Consider the following 14,696-nt stretch of genomic DNA (forward strand, 5'->3'; position numbering starts at 1 on the left):
TCCATTTCGTGAATTTTATTTAACATTTTTCAAACTTGTAATACATTATATGCTACATTCATAAAAAATGAAGTCATTGGCAATTTTTTGTTGTTTTTTTTAATCCTTCTAACAGCCTAGCATTAAACCCCACCACTAAAGCTGCTCGTATAGCTTGTGAAAAGTTAATGAAAACACTATCGTGTATGGTTTTCACTGAAATTTACCCCCACCCACAGAACGTTAAGATTAAAGTTCTCAGAAATCATCCTTTCACAAACCAGAGCAAAACACAAGCAGCTACATGCTTTTCTCTATCAACAGAGGGGGGAGGTGGACAGAAGGAGAACAAGGTGAATAAAAAACAGGGGGAAATGGACATGAGGAGAAGCGGAAAATAATAAACAAAAAGCACAGTCCTAAAAATGTGGAATTTTTACTTTTTTGTCTTTTGTACATGGCGGCCTGTATGAAGAGTGGCCTGTGAGGGTCAGCCACGTGGTCACATTTATCCATAAAGATCATCTTCGTTGTCCTCATTGAAGATGTTGCCTCCACCGCCACCAGAAGAGCCCTGACTTGGTCCACTTCCTCCTTGGTTACTGGATGGGAATCTTATTTAAAAAATAAATAAAAAAAAATATAAATAGGGCATTCTGAATGCATGGAAACCAAATGACATTCTGACAATCTTAATATCCCATTAACGCACTTGATCCCCAGAGCTCATATTGTCATTTTAAGAGAAATTCCTTCATAATTCCATCATTCCTTCCTTCACAACAAAAGCTGCCACTAAACGTAACTTAAGATCCCACCTGAAACTGCCAAAGCCTCTGCTTTGTTGCAGGGTCTGTGCGAACATCTCGTATTTGCGGATGTCGTTATCGCTGACGGAGCGGCGGGCAAAGCGCATGGCTTCCTCGAAATGGTCCTTTCTAATCTCAGGCACAGGGTCATCCTCCTCCACCTCCTGAATATCCAATAAACCAACATGTTAGGAAATCCAAACTACCATACTAGTTTTAAATCCATCAAACCATAGTATTTAGGAATCCACTTAAAGATGCTTCAATTTGCTCAACTTTGAAAAGGAAGTACTTAGAAAGGTCAGAGAAGCACTCATTTAGGCAAACAATGAAATCTCACCATTGCAGAAGGGTTAGTCTGCCTCTCACGTTCCCGTCTGATCTCATTCTCAATAGACTCACGGATGGCTAGTTTACAGGCTCTCTGACAGATCTCAGTCAAGTCAGCACCGGAAAAGCCATTGGTCATCTTGGCCAAGTAGTCCACGTCCACGTCCTACACAAAAAAAAGAATACATTAATACCCAATAATAAGATAAAAACCCCATTTAAAAATGACAAAACACATCCACTTTCACCTTTGAGATTGGAGACTTCCTGAGGTTAGCTTTGAGAATGGCAATGCGAGACTTCTCATCAGGCAGTGGGATGTAGATAAGCTGGTCCAGTCGGCCAGGCCTGAGGATGGCAGGGTCAATGATGTCTGGTCTGTTGGTGGCCCCAATGATGAAGACGTTCTTCTTGCTGGACATACCATCCATTTCTGTGAGAATCTGGTTAATGACTCTGTCAGCAGCGCCGCCACCGTCGCCAACGTTTCCACCACGAGCCTTAGCAATGGAGTCCAACTCATCAAAGAAGAGCACACAAGGAGCAGCTTGACGAGCCTGGAGAAGGACAAAGACAGCAGGACAATTTTAAAATGGATCCTTAATTTACACATCATTATAGCTGCTGCAAAAACAAACAAGATCAGTAGACCCATAGCCTTTAAGAAACATAATTTGTGTTACTACACATTGAAAATCAGTCAGAAACTACCTGATAGAAAATGCAAAATGACATACCTTGTCAAAGATCTCACGGACATTAGCCTCTGATTCTCCAAACCACATGGTGAGCAGTTCTGGGCCCTTGATTGAGATGAAGTTGGCCTGGCACTCATTGGCAATGGCCTTGGCCAGCAGGGTTTTACCACAACCTGGTGGTCCATAGAACAGCACACCCTTGGATGGGGTCATGCCAAACTTAAGGAATTTGTCTGGATGTTCCACTGGGTACTAAAAAGGACAGAAAATATTGGTAAGTATGTGTAAAAGTTTTAATATGTAGCTGTGAGAACATTTTGTTGTCCGAAATACAAACAAGACTTATGTGCTCAGTACCTGCACCAGCTCCTGCAGCTCTCTCTTGACATCATCAAGGCCACCGATATCCTCCCAGGTGATGTTGGGCACCTCCACAATGGTCTCTCTCAGGGCAGATGGGTTGCTCTGGCTAAGAGCCCACTGTTAGGTAGAAGAGGGTGACAAATCAATAATTTCTTTAGTTTCTGAATGCAATTTCCTCACATTTGATTGGTCAGATGGTTGTAAGAGTTACTAAGATCCTCACCCTGAAGTCATCCATTGTTACAGCCAGAGAGTTCATAACCTCTGCGTCGATGGTCTCATCCTCCAGATCAATGAGGTCCATTTTCTTTCGAATGGCTTGCAAGGCAGCTTCTGAGCAAAGGGCAGCCAGATCAGCACCCACATGGCCATGGGTCTCATTTGCAACCTAAAGGCAAACGATGGACGGTTTATAAAAATAAAAAATTAAAATGCACCAAGTTAATCATTGCTATCTAAAGCTATTAAAAGAGCTGTTAACTGGAATTAAGATGATAAAATAAACTAGATGGAAAAAAACAAAAACTTAGTTAGTGCCATTTACAACATTTGTTTTTTTAAGTTTAAACAAACATTTCTAACTGGAAACAAAATTAAACTGAACTAAACCTAAAAAAAGTAATATTTAAAACAAAGTCAAAATCATACACAAAAACAACGAAATTAAACTAATTTATTTTGAATTGGCTTTTTGTTTTTTTACAGTATCATGTATAACACTGCTTATGCACCCATATTTGATGGGGCACAAGCTCCAATCATTTGGTGCCCTAAATAATTTAGCATGCAATGGGACTCAAATCTGACCTAAAAACCAGAAGTAGTATATAAAAGCAAGTTAAAAAAAACAAAACTGCAGATTAACCTGATCGCTATTCTATTCTACCTCCATTCCACAGAGGAAAGGTAAGGAGGGGGAAACCCCCCCCCAGCAAATAATCTGCAAAATTGAGACATATGAAAATACATTATTTTGGGGAGATGCATTTAAAAAAAATGTTATCCACTTGGCTCAAAAATCTTGAGTGGGCAGAATTAAACAGGCCTGATGCTCCTGCCAGTGCCTGATTAAGGAGACCCAGTTTAAATGAAAGCAAATCGTCACTAAGCACTGAATGTTCTGACATCCTCTGAAACACACCTGCTCCAGATCAACATCATCTGCAAGCTTCATGTTCTTGGTGTGGATCTGAAGTATCTCAAGTCTTCCAGTAGCATCTGGAATGCCGATGTCCACCTCTCGGTCAAAGCGCCCTGAAATCAAGAGATTCAGAACATCAGCACAAGATGTTCCCTTCTAAGGTGCACTGCCTGTACCAAGAAGCCCGAACATCAACTGGAAATGTCTTGGCAAAAGATTTTTTTCTTTACAGAGCAACACTTGAGCAAAGTGATCTCACCGAATCGTCTGAGAGCTGGGTCAATGCTGTTGGGTCTGTTAGTGGCTGCCATGACAATGACATGAGCCCTTTGCTTCAGTCCGTCCATCAGAGTGAGCAGCTGAGACACAATGCGCCTCTCCACCTCACCATGAGTCTGAGAAAACACATGAGAACCATTTACTATGTGATATGCAATGGAGCGGACTGCTTAACATTTAAAATTGAACAAGAATTTTGAATTATCTGAATGTTTTAAAATAAAGGACATTATAGCACATTTTCATTAAAAAACAAAAAACACTCTCATAGTACATGCTGCTAATAATGTGCATTCAAGTTATTCCACTGGATTCCAGTTAAAGCAGAACATAATATTCAGGATTAAATCAGGTATGGTGATCACAAGAGCAAGTATTATTCTGAATTAGCCTTTATTTCTATATTCATTTTAAATTTTTTTCTAGTTTTAGTTCATCCTCATTTCAGTTAGTAGCCAAGGCAATATTTAAAATTCGTGTAACATTCTTCTAAATGTTTTTATCCTATATTTATATTTTAACTATTTTAATTAACAAAACCGACTTCAATAGTTTTAGTTAACAGACACTGTGCTCTTTTCAGTGATTTAATGTCGTCTTTCAAACTGTGAGAACAGGCAAAAAAGGGGCGGCAGGGAATCAAGAATTTGTAACAATGTTTTGACTGAAACAGCTTTTGCCAGAAAAGCATTTATAATATTAATGTCACACAAAAAAAGGCAACAAATAAAATACTTTACTAACGGATAAAACAGGGAATCAAGAATTTGTAACAATGTTTTGACTGAAACAGCTTTTACCAGAAAAGCATTTATAATATTAATGTCACACAAAAAAAGGCAACAAATAAAATACTTTACTAACGGATAAAAACAGAGCATAAAGAATCAGTCAAAGAGATGATTATTTGCGTAAAAACCACCACTCAGAAATCTTACCTTCTCTCTTTTTGGTGCAATGGCATCAAGTTCATCAATAAAGATGATGGCTGGTGCGTTCTTCTCTGCTTCCTCAAAAGCCTTGCGCAAATTGCTCTCAGATTCACCTGCCAGTTTACTCATGATCTCAGGTCCTGGGATCATCAAACGTTTTTGTCAAGCTCATTTTATCAAGATTTCAAAATGTACTTTTGTAAAATGTTTAAAAAAAAATAAATCAGTAGTCATTAAAGAGAACTAATTTAGGCATATTTATATTCTGTGTTGTCATCCGCACCATTGATGAGGAAGAAGAATGCTCCAGTTTCATTTGCCACAGCACGAGCGATAAGAGTCTTTCCAGTTCCAGGGGGTCCATACAGCAGAATGCCACGGGGAGGCTGAGCAAACAAGAAATGATTGGAACCTCAGACTGCAAACTCATAACACTTTAATGTGTGTAAATCTCAGAGTGCAGATAATTACCTTCACTCCAATAGCCTTGAAGAGAGCTGGGTGTCTCAGAGGTAGCTCCACCATTTCTTTGATTTGGGCGAGCTGTTTCCTTACCCCTCCAATGTCATCATAACCCACCTCATTCAGAGACTCTTCCTCATCCTGCAAACAGGCATGCGGATACAATCAAACACACTTCATGTGCCCTTACCCCATTTAGTCCAATTTAATCCATGACAAAATTTAAAACACTTGTCAATCTACTGACCTCTCTCTTGATGGGTTCCCCCTCACAGTGGATCACGGTGTCTGGGGCCACAATACAGTATGGGCTGGGGTCGGTCTCCACCACTTTGAACTCCACAGCGCGCATGCCTCCTCTGACCAGGAAAATATCACCTACGGAAAAAAAGCAAAACCAAACTTGTGAAATATCAAAACACTTCAAATTTGTTTTATACACCAACTGCAGTTCATGCAGTCTTAGACAAAACACAATCTTTTACTAGGTCTTTAAAACACATCTGACATTTCAAATCAAATCCATCAGGTGACAAATCAGACTTCATGCCAAGCACCATGATACACCAATTTAACTTGAATCCACAGAAGCGCCAAAACTTACAAGAAACAAAAAAAAATAAATAAATAAGACAGTGCATATAAACTAAGGGTGCAACGGTTCAACTTGCTCACGGTTCGTTTGTATCACAGTTTTGGGGTCACGGTTTCGGTACGGTTCGGTATGTGCTAGGTTTAGGGAAAAAACTATATTGTCAAATAAAAATAAAGAAAATAAGAACAAATAATCTAACTACAAGCAACAGCACAAATAAATACAACAGAGCAAAGATACAAATAAAATAAACAGTGCTTTTCAGGTTTTTTTAAGGTAGGTCTAACGTTGGTTTTTAGGTGCAGAAATTGAATAAAGTAATCAAATGTAAAATAACATAGCATATACGACTGTATAAATTAAAGATTAATCCTTATTAAAGTTACAGAAGTTATTCAATCAAGAGCAGCGAGTGATTTCCGTGTTGTTGCTGTTTGATTAACATTAAGAAAGTGCGGTCACTTAAAGAGCATGCACTGATCCAGTGCACTGATACTGTACGTTCAGCCGACTATGTCTGCTAGGATACTCACCAAGATGGGCATTTTGACAATTTTTGTGTGAATTTGTCCGTTCAAGCACAATACTTCAAAGAGAGCTTAATATTTGCGCGCGTTCTGAGACGCAGGTTCACGCGCTTCGAATGAGCACACACACAGATCTTCTCACTGTGCGAGCGAGTTCGTGTCTTCTGGCTCTTTAATAATTAAACTGGTATGGGTTAAATGAGTTTAGTTTAAACACAGATAGCGACGTGTGCTGTTCAGGTCTCACCTGCACTATCAACACGTGATGACGGCATAAATGACAGTTATTCCAGCATAAAGCACTCGCATTGAACAAAGAGTGATTGGTTTGTCCAAGTATATATTTTTTTTTTCTCTCATCGCTCTTGTTGTAATGTATTGCGAAGCCAGAATTTGTATCCATTAACAGAAACATGCATTAGGTGAACTCTAACAAACCATATTACAGATGCATTGTCAGATTTAAGTTGAACCGCGGTCCTAGTGCATGCCGAACCGTGTGTGGAGAACCGTATGGTTCGATGCACCCCTAATATAAACCCAAATTAAGTAGACTGTTTAAATGTTTGGATTTCTTTAATGTTTTTGAAAGAAGTCTCTTTTGCTCACAAAGGATCAATTTAATAATAAAAAAATATTTTGAAATGCTACAATTTAAAGTAACTTTTTCATGTAAATACATATTAAAATGTAGTTTATTCCTGTGATAAAGCTGAATTTTCAGCAGCCAATAATAAAATGGATATCTTTTGTACCAATATAAAATCTGTGACTTAATTTAATGCATTCTTGCTGAATAAGTCTTCCAAAATCATAACAAAAAATAATAAAATAAAACTACTGACCCCAAAATTTTGCATGGTAGTAACATCTCACAATTGACTTAATGAAAAGAATAAAAAGAACCTATCACCTTATTACTTTTATAATAATTTTTAAAGATATATTTACCTTTACGGATTGGTCGGTAAGCCTCCAAGAAGTAAGGCTTAAGATAGACCTCAAACAGGTTGCCAGTTATGCCCTCCACTGTGTCATCGATGGGCAGAACGTGAATGCGCTTTCCATATTTCACATCTGGACATGGCTGAATACTGAAAACCAGAAAGAGGAACAAATAAATTATCCATATATTCAGAGGTACATTTTGAAACGGCTAGTATTATAGTCCTGCCAATTAGAATAACTCTAAAATCGCTGAAACAACATTCCCAGGATCTTTCAGTCATTACATGTAATGAAAGTTTAGACAGAAAACAGTCTTACCTGATAACATCACCAAGGCGCACCCTGAGGTTGTTGCGGACCACCCTGTTCATGCGAACCTTTTCGTCGGAGCAGGTGTCATCAGACAGGACGATGCAAACGGTCTCCCTCCTCTTCTTGCCCTTCATCAGCACTGTGTCCCCCCTAAAGAGCTGGAGCTCATCCATCTTTGCCTGAAAGAGCAGAGAAAATGTGATGGGCACATAAAGACCTCATGCAAGTGAAAAAGGGAGAAGGATCTAATTTTTATACATTTAAAATGTAACTCAAGATGGTACCTGAGAGAGAGACACAACACTGTTGTCTTCATTGATGGATTCATCAACAATCAACCTATTTGGCCTGTTCTTCTGCTTCAGAATGGCAGTGGAAAGATCATCATTTTTGGATCTGTATAGAAAATAACAACATTTTAAAGCAGTGGCTCTCAACTTTTTAATCAAAGGACCAGTTTTGTCCAATACAATATTCAGATGCTCCTCATACTGGCTAAAAGTTTTCCTCTGGTATTCCAGCTGTAATTATGACAATGATGCTGTTTGGGGGTGAAAAAAATATTCCAGAATATTCTGCATGTTCTTCAATAAAAACAATAGTTAGAGGGGGAAATGTGATCTCAGTTTATATGACAACTTGTGTTTCCAGTATTTAAACAGATTTGTTTTAATTAAATAATTTTAAGTAACCTGAGGCCCTCAGTAAAGCACAAAAGATGTTCAGCAGAATGACAGTTCACAGTCTCAGACACCATTCACTTTTATTGGCTCAGAAAGGTGGTGGGGGGTTCCAATGGTGCAAGACTGGCTGTTTTTGAACAAACATGTGCTTCTGTGTTCCACAGAACAAATTTACAGAGTTCTAAAACAAAATGAATGAGATTAAATAATGATTCTCATTGTCATGTGAATTGTCCCTATAACAATGTTTTACATTTCTCAGGTGGTTACCAGAGACAGATAGTTGCTACTTTTATTTCTTCCAGTATCACTTGAGGCGAAAGTGAAAGATACGTTACGTTTCATATGAAGTAGTACTTTCATGTAGAAAAAAAAGAAACATTACTTATTAGTATCCTGTCTGTTACGATGGAGTCGATGGATAAGTGCATTTCTGCGCATTTGCAGGTTTGTCAAGCTCAAATTACTCCAGAGCTTTCCACAAAACACTGGACTGAAAGCCGTAATGATCCGCTAGATTTAGGCCAGGATGCGATCGTGAGCAAGGCCTTAGTGTAGCTGATCCCGCATAATTCAACAATTTAAGATATAGGCTTATATGGTTTTTCTGAAAAGACAGTGGACAAAATAAACTAAACTAAAAGTTATCAGGCAGACCAGACGTCAAAAGGCTGCGGCCAACCGCGCGTGTGTAAATAAGCTAACAACACTGTCACAGCTAACAGACAACACACGTTACGTCTCTACATACTACTGAACTGTGCAATCAACTCCCTCACACAAGTGTTAGTTTTTTTGTCGTGAACGCAAACTAAGCATATATTGTTCAGGTAGATGGATGTATGATTTATATTCCTCTCAGAGTGCGTGATGTGAGCTAGCAGCAGGTAGCCATCTCCTGTGGCCAATGACACAGCAAATGCTGCTGTGTGACTTGTGAAGCTTAAACCGCTTAAATACAAGCATTTTCGCGTTTATAGAAAGCTCTAGAGTCAGGTATAGTTAGTATCTAACGTTTTTAACGTCACATCTTGTCAAGCTTTTTTTTGGTCTGATGGCTGAAATTTCCAGATCACGGGATTTATAATCATCACCTGTTACTATATGCATTTACACAAAGCCGGTTTGACGCTTTAGCTCGCTTTGCTGCTTATTCACGGCTTCATTATTATAGAGAATTAAAGGTATCAATTTTTATGAAGCGGTATACGGGTCGTTTAAGTGTGCTGTACGTGTTTATCCGAGCAGTCGCCGGTGATGCCGGTGGGCCGAAAGCCTCCACATCATATGCGGAGATGACTCAGTCCGGTTAGCTTCCATGCTAAACAAAGCTGATCTTAGACTCATAGTCGCATTAAAACTCCCGCAAAAGTTTTAATGAGTTATGAAAACATTAGTATCTGAAGAGAGAAAAATTATATAAATTTACATGTGCGCTCGGATGAGAAACCTGTAGCGTGTAAACTCGCACATTTCATTGATCACCGTTTATGATGCGTTCGTCTTTTAGCTTCATGGCTAACTGGTACTCAACAAAAAACAAAACAACTATGATCGCACTAAATATAACATCAAAATTGTTTTACTTACTCTCCACCCGAAGCCATATTGCTTCTCCCGAAAAAAATATATAAATAGTTGATGGAAATGAGAAGCTCTCTTGAGTAACCGATTCCAACCTTCACTAGCTTTTTACCTCTGCACTGGATTAACCTGCTAACATCAACTCTGCGGGGAAAAATTTCCTCGCCCATTGAAGGACGAGCCAATCAGAGCACACGCTGCGATTTCTTGTGGACTGATTGGCCAATCGCGGTCCGAACGTGGTAAAGCGCAAGCACCATTGGTCCAGGTGGCTTTCACGGTTGATTGTGATTGGTTTATTTTCTGCTGCGTTGTGAATTGTCTCTTTTGGATTGGCTCAGGACGGCCTGATTAAACTGATACTCAGCTGAGCCGAAGTGTCAAAATGCCACAAACAATTGCCAAATAGGCCACGTTTCCCAACAAGTTAGGTAATCTCAAAAGCACACAAAACACCAAAATATATGTATTCCAGAATATGTTGTGTAATAATTTAAATGAGCTGTAATGCAGAACAATGTAGTGAATGCATATATACTATTACTGTCATATAAAATGTACTTACATGTGACTCTATAGGTTGAAATAAGAACCAAGTTATATAACAGTTTTAAGTTAAATAAAATCTTTTTCAGAGCTTATTCCTTTCAAAGGCAAGGCTAGGCAAGTTTATTTATATAGCACATTTCATACACAATGGTAATTCAAAGTGCTTTACATAAAAGGAATTAAAATAATCATAAAAAATAATCACAACAATAAAAGAAGGAAATTAAAAACTTTTAAAATGATCTAAAATTGATATAAAATGAAAATTAATGAAAACAGTTAAGAATAGAAAAATATGATACATAAAATACACTGCAATCAGTTCGGACACAGCACAGTGCTCATTCAATAATTGCACAGCTAAACATGAGTTTTGAGTCTGGACTTAAATGTGGCTAATGTTTTTAGCACATCTGATCTCTTCTGGAAGATGATTCCAACTGCGGGCGGCATAATAGCTAAAAGCGGATTCCCCTTGTTTTGTGTGAACCCTTGGTATTTCTAACTGACTCGATCCTAATGATCTGAGTGGTCTGTTAGGTTTATATTCAGTGAGCATATCTGCAATGTATTTAGGTATTTTTTACACGAGTAAAAGTACTTTAAAATCAATCCTAAATGTAACTGGAAGCCAGTGTAAGGAGCTGAGGACTGGTGTGATATGCTTAGATTTTCTGGTTCGGAATCCTGGCAGCAGCGTTCTGGATGAGCTGCAGCTGTCTAATGGTCTTCTTGGGAAGGCCGGTGAGGAGACCATTACAATAGTCCACCCTGCTGGTGATAAAGGCATGAACAAGTTTCTCCAAGTTTTGACTGGAAACAAAACATCTAATTCTTGCAATGTTTTTGATATGATAGTATTTTGATTTAGTTACTGCTTTGTGATGACCACTGAAACTAAGGTCTGTCTCCAGAGTCACACCAAGATTCTTGACTTGATTTTTAGTTGTTTGACCCCTAGAGTCAAGGTATGCATTCACCTTGAGAACTTCATCTTTGTTTGGAGCATATACAGGCTAAACAAGAACGGAGCAAGAATTGATCCTTGTGGGACTCTGCATTTCATTAATGTCCACTTAGACGTATGCTCGCCATATAGGTATGCTCACCTATACTCGCATAATAACCTCTCCCTTCTAAGTATGACCTGAACCATTTGAGGACCATCCCAGCAAGCCTGACCCAGTTTTCCAGTCTCTCTGGTAGTATGTTAAAATCTAATCTAAATGCAAATCTAAATGCGATGGCGCCGCAGACGGCAGCCTCAGTGTTTGGCTCTCCAGTGTTTGTACTGTTTTTGCTAGTTTTTCCTGTTTTTTGTTTCTCAAACACGATCAGTTTTACCAGGGATGAACTGCTGAACATTAACCCAGCTCTCTGTCCCTAGCTCTATCTGTCAATGGATCACCAGCGCGAAAGCTGTCTTTATAGATGCTATAGTGAATTTCAAGTTTCATCTTCTGCCACATCTGCTCAGCTTTCCTGCATTGTCTTTTCATACTCTGAACTGCTGTTGATTTTCTCCAAGCTGATTTCTGTCTGACAGACTTCTTACTGACTTTTGCGGGAGCAAAATCATCAATAGCATTCTTAACTTTTGAGTTAAAGGAATCAAGGAGATCAACAGAGCCTGCAGAAATGCTTGGTGTTAAAGATATAGCCTCCATAAATAGCACACTAGTGTTTTCGATAATGCATCTCTTTCTGACAGAGACAGATCTAGATTCAGTGGTAGCAGAAATCAATGTATCAAAGGTGATCAGATAGTGCTAAATTCTTAATAATAATGGATGAGATGTTTAGACCCTTACTGATGAGTAAATCTAGAGTGTGTCCACGATTGTGTGTGGGTCCATGCACATGCTGAAACAGGTCAAAAGTGTTTAAAACAGTTATAATTTATTTTGTAGTTTTGATTTCTGCATTATCTATGTGAATATTAAAATCCCCTGCAATAGCAAAACAGTCAAACTCTGCGGAAATCATTGATAACAGTTCTGTAAACTCTTACGTAGTATAATAAAGGCTGGAGAGTATTTTGGAGGCCTGTAAATAATGATAAATAGGATGTGTGGAGCACCTTTCAGCACAATTCCTAGATATTCAAAAGACAAATACTGACCAAATGACACTTGCTTGCATTGATACACATCTTTAAATAGAGCAGCTACACCTCCACCTCTTCTAACAGCTCTGCAGACACTTATGAAAGTAAAGTTAGGAGGGGCTATTTAATTTCATTTGTGGTGATTAAGTCATTGATCAGAAATGATTAGAATGTTTAAAAAAAAATGCTAACTTATTATAATGTTTGATTATAATGTTTAAAAATGCATTACTTTTTACAAATCATTTTCATTATGAACATTATTTATTTGAAAAAAATCATAGATAAAAAACAAGATGCTAATCAGAGAAATAGGCAAGCATACGATATATAAAGAATCTGATACCAGTCTGGATGCATTCTTGAGCTCACAAATCATTTGTTCTGACAAGTGGAATGCTACATGGTTACATCTGAAAAGGAAATTAGGCAACACAAACTGTCTTTTCTGTATGTAGTTCTGGTTTGGACACACCAAAAAAGTGAAATGGTGCAATTTAGCAGAATTTAGTAGAGAACATCCTTTCTGACATCTCGCATGTCTTTTTGGCTTGAATGTATTCCACAATCTTCTTCTTCAACTCACTGAAGTCAAAAGCTGTGTCATCTGGCCATAGCTGCAAATACAGCAGCACATTTCTGAAATGCAAGTCAAAAGATTACTGAACATTTATCATACCAGTTACAATCTCTTAGATTCCAACGATGCTCAACTTTCATGTGAAAAGTCATATTATGATAAGAGTATATTATCACTAGTGCTGTCAAACGACTAATCGCAATTAATCACATCCAAAATAAAAGTTTTTTTTTTATATAATATGTGTGTGCTGTGTCTATTTATTATGCATATATAAATACACAAACATGCATATATATATTTAATAAAAATATGTTACGTTTATATATTAAATATATTTTTATATGATATAATTTATATGAATATAAATATACACACATAAATACATGTAAATATTTTCAAAATATATGCTGTATGTGTGTGTCTTTATATATACATAATAAATACACACAGTACACACACATATATTATGTAAACAAACACTTTTATGTTGGATGCGATTAATCGCAATTAATCGCTTGACAGCACTAATTATCACACGAGTTAACAATATTGATTTTTCTGATAGCTTACACTGATTTAGGTGCATCTGAAGTACTATGGGCTTCCCTCCAGTGTGCTGATGCTTCCTCTCTACGAACAAGCCTCCACAAGACCTCAGACAGCAACATCTTAATATGTGACCCTGGACCACAAAACCAGTCTTAAGTCGCTTGGGTATATTTGTAGCAATAGCCAAAAAACATTGTATGGGTCAAAATGATCGATTTTTCTTTTTTGCCAAACATCATTAGGAAAAGATCATGTTCCATGAAGATATTTTGTAAATTTCCTACCGTAAATATATCAAAACTTAATTTTTGATTAGTAATATTAGGGCTGGGTAAAAAATATCGATATCTCGATATTAATCAATTCTCATTTTTACGGAACGATATCGATTTCTAAATCCCAAGAATCGATTAGTCTAGCCTGTTTCAGTTAATGGACGGAACATTAAAGGGCACCTCCCATCCAATAAATCGCAATAATCATTGTGCTTTGATACTTTTCATATGAAACAAAGTCTCAGATTTCAAATTCTGTCCATTGTATTGCAGTATTCAAACAATAAATGCCGTTTTGTTGCTGTTTAATGTGGAGTGACAGATCGCTGTAGCGCCTCAGTTCAACAGACGCGGCAGCGCGAGGCGCACGTGAACTGATCATCTCCTCCACATTAATACCAGCTTCAGCACAAAATAAACATGACTAAATATCCTAAGGTAAGTTAAAAGAAAGAGTACAACTTTACAATCCGTAAACTGTGTCATGTAATCGCTCAATCTGTGTTTCAGCCGTGCAAAGATGCCAATATAACGGCTTGTAAACAATATGTCACGTAACGTCACATTTACCTCAGAAAAAAAAAAATATTTGGTGACCATAAACTCATTAATCATATAGAAAAATAAACTGTAGAGAGGGGCATTTTGCTTAATATATGCACCATATAACATATTCATTATAATTTTTTACTGTTCTTCAGTATTTAATTTATGTTAGAATAAATCCATCAAGTTTTTATGACAGCCACCATTTAAATGTTTATATAAAAAAAACCCCGAATTGAACTATTTAAGTAGAAATATTAATATCTAACTTTATTATTGTAAAATCTTCATTAATTTTAACCTTCAATATTATAGTAATGTTGTACCAACTGACTCTCATGTAGGCCTATATTTTACAGCATCAGTTGAGATTTTTTTCCTTGAGAAAATTTGGCATGTACTGTACCTGATATATATCCAAAATAATCGATATTGAATCGAATCG

The 14,696-nt window shown here is 37.5% G+C and overlaps 2 protein-coding genes across 2 annotated transcripts in view; both read right to left on the reverse strand.

Annotated features, from left to right (window-relative positions):
- LOC107681079 (transitional endoplasmic reticulum ATPase) lies at positions 1-9,821 on the reverse strand. Its single transcript, XM_016477227.1, has 17 exons — positions 9,649-9,821; positions 7,660-7,771; positions 7,382-7,554; positions 7,067-7,209; positions 5,241-5,371; positions 5,003-5,134; positions 4,815-4,917; positions 4,538-4,671; positions 3,580-3,715; positions 3,321-3,433; positions 2,403-2,567; positions 2,174-2,296; positions 1,856-2,068; positions 1,367-1,675; positions 1,129-1,284; positions 798-952; positions 1-593 (listed from the first exon to the last, which is right to left on the reverse strand). The coding sequence occupies exons 1-17, from the start codon at positions 9,810-9,812 to the stop codon at positions 488-490; spliced, it is 2,568 nt and encodes an 855-aa protein (XP_016332713.1). The 5' UTR covers positions 9,813-9,821; the 3' UTR covers positions 1-487.
- Positions 9,822-12,618: 2,797 nt separating this feature from the next.
- LOC107681496 (Fanconi anemia group G protein homolog) overlaps positions 12,619-14,696 on the reverse strand; it is a 3,211-nt gene continuing 1,133 nt past the window's right edge. Inside the window, exons 3-4 of the mRNA XM_016477810.1 lie at positions 13,452-13,563; positions 12,619-12,937 (exon numbers count right to left, since the gene is read on the reverse strand). Coding sequence (XP_016333296.1) covers positions 12,796-12,937; positions 13,452-13,563 — 254 coding nt within the window. The 3' untranslated portion in view covers positions 12,619-12,795. The remainder of the gene's footprint in view (positions 12,938-13,451; positions 13,564-14,696) is intronic.

Source organism: Sinocyclocheilus anshuiensis, unplaced genomic scaffold, assembly GCF_001515605.1.
Source record: "Sinocyclocheilus anshuiensis isolate Anshui unplaced genomic scaffold, SAMN03320099.WGS_v1.1 scaffold697, whole genome shotgun sequence".
Lineage (NCBI taxonomy): Eukaryota > Metazoa > Chordata > Actinopteri > Cypriniformes > Cyprinidae > Sinocyclocheilus > Sinocyclocheilus anshuiensis.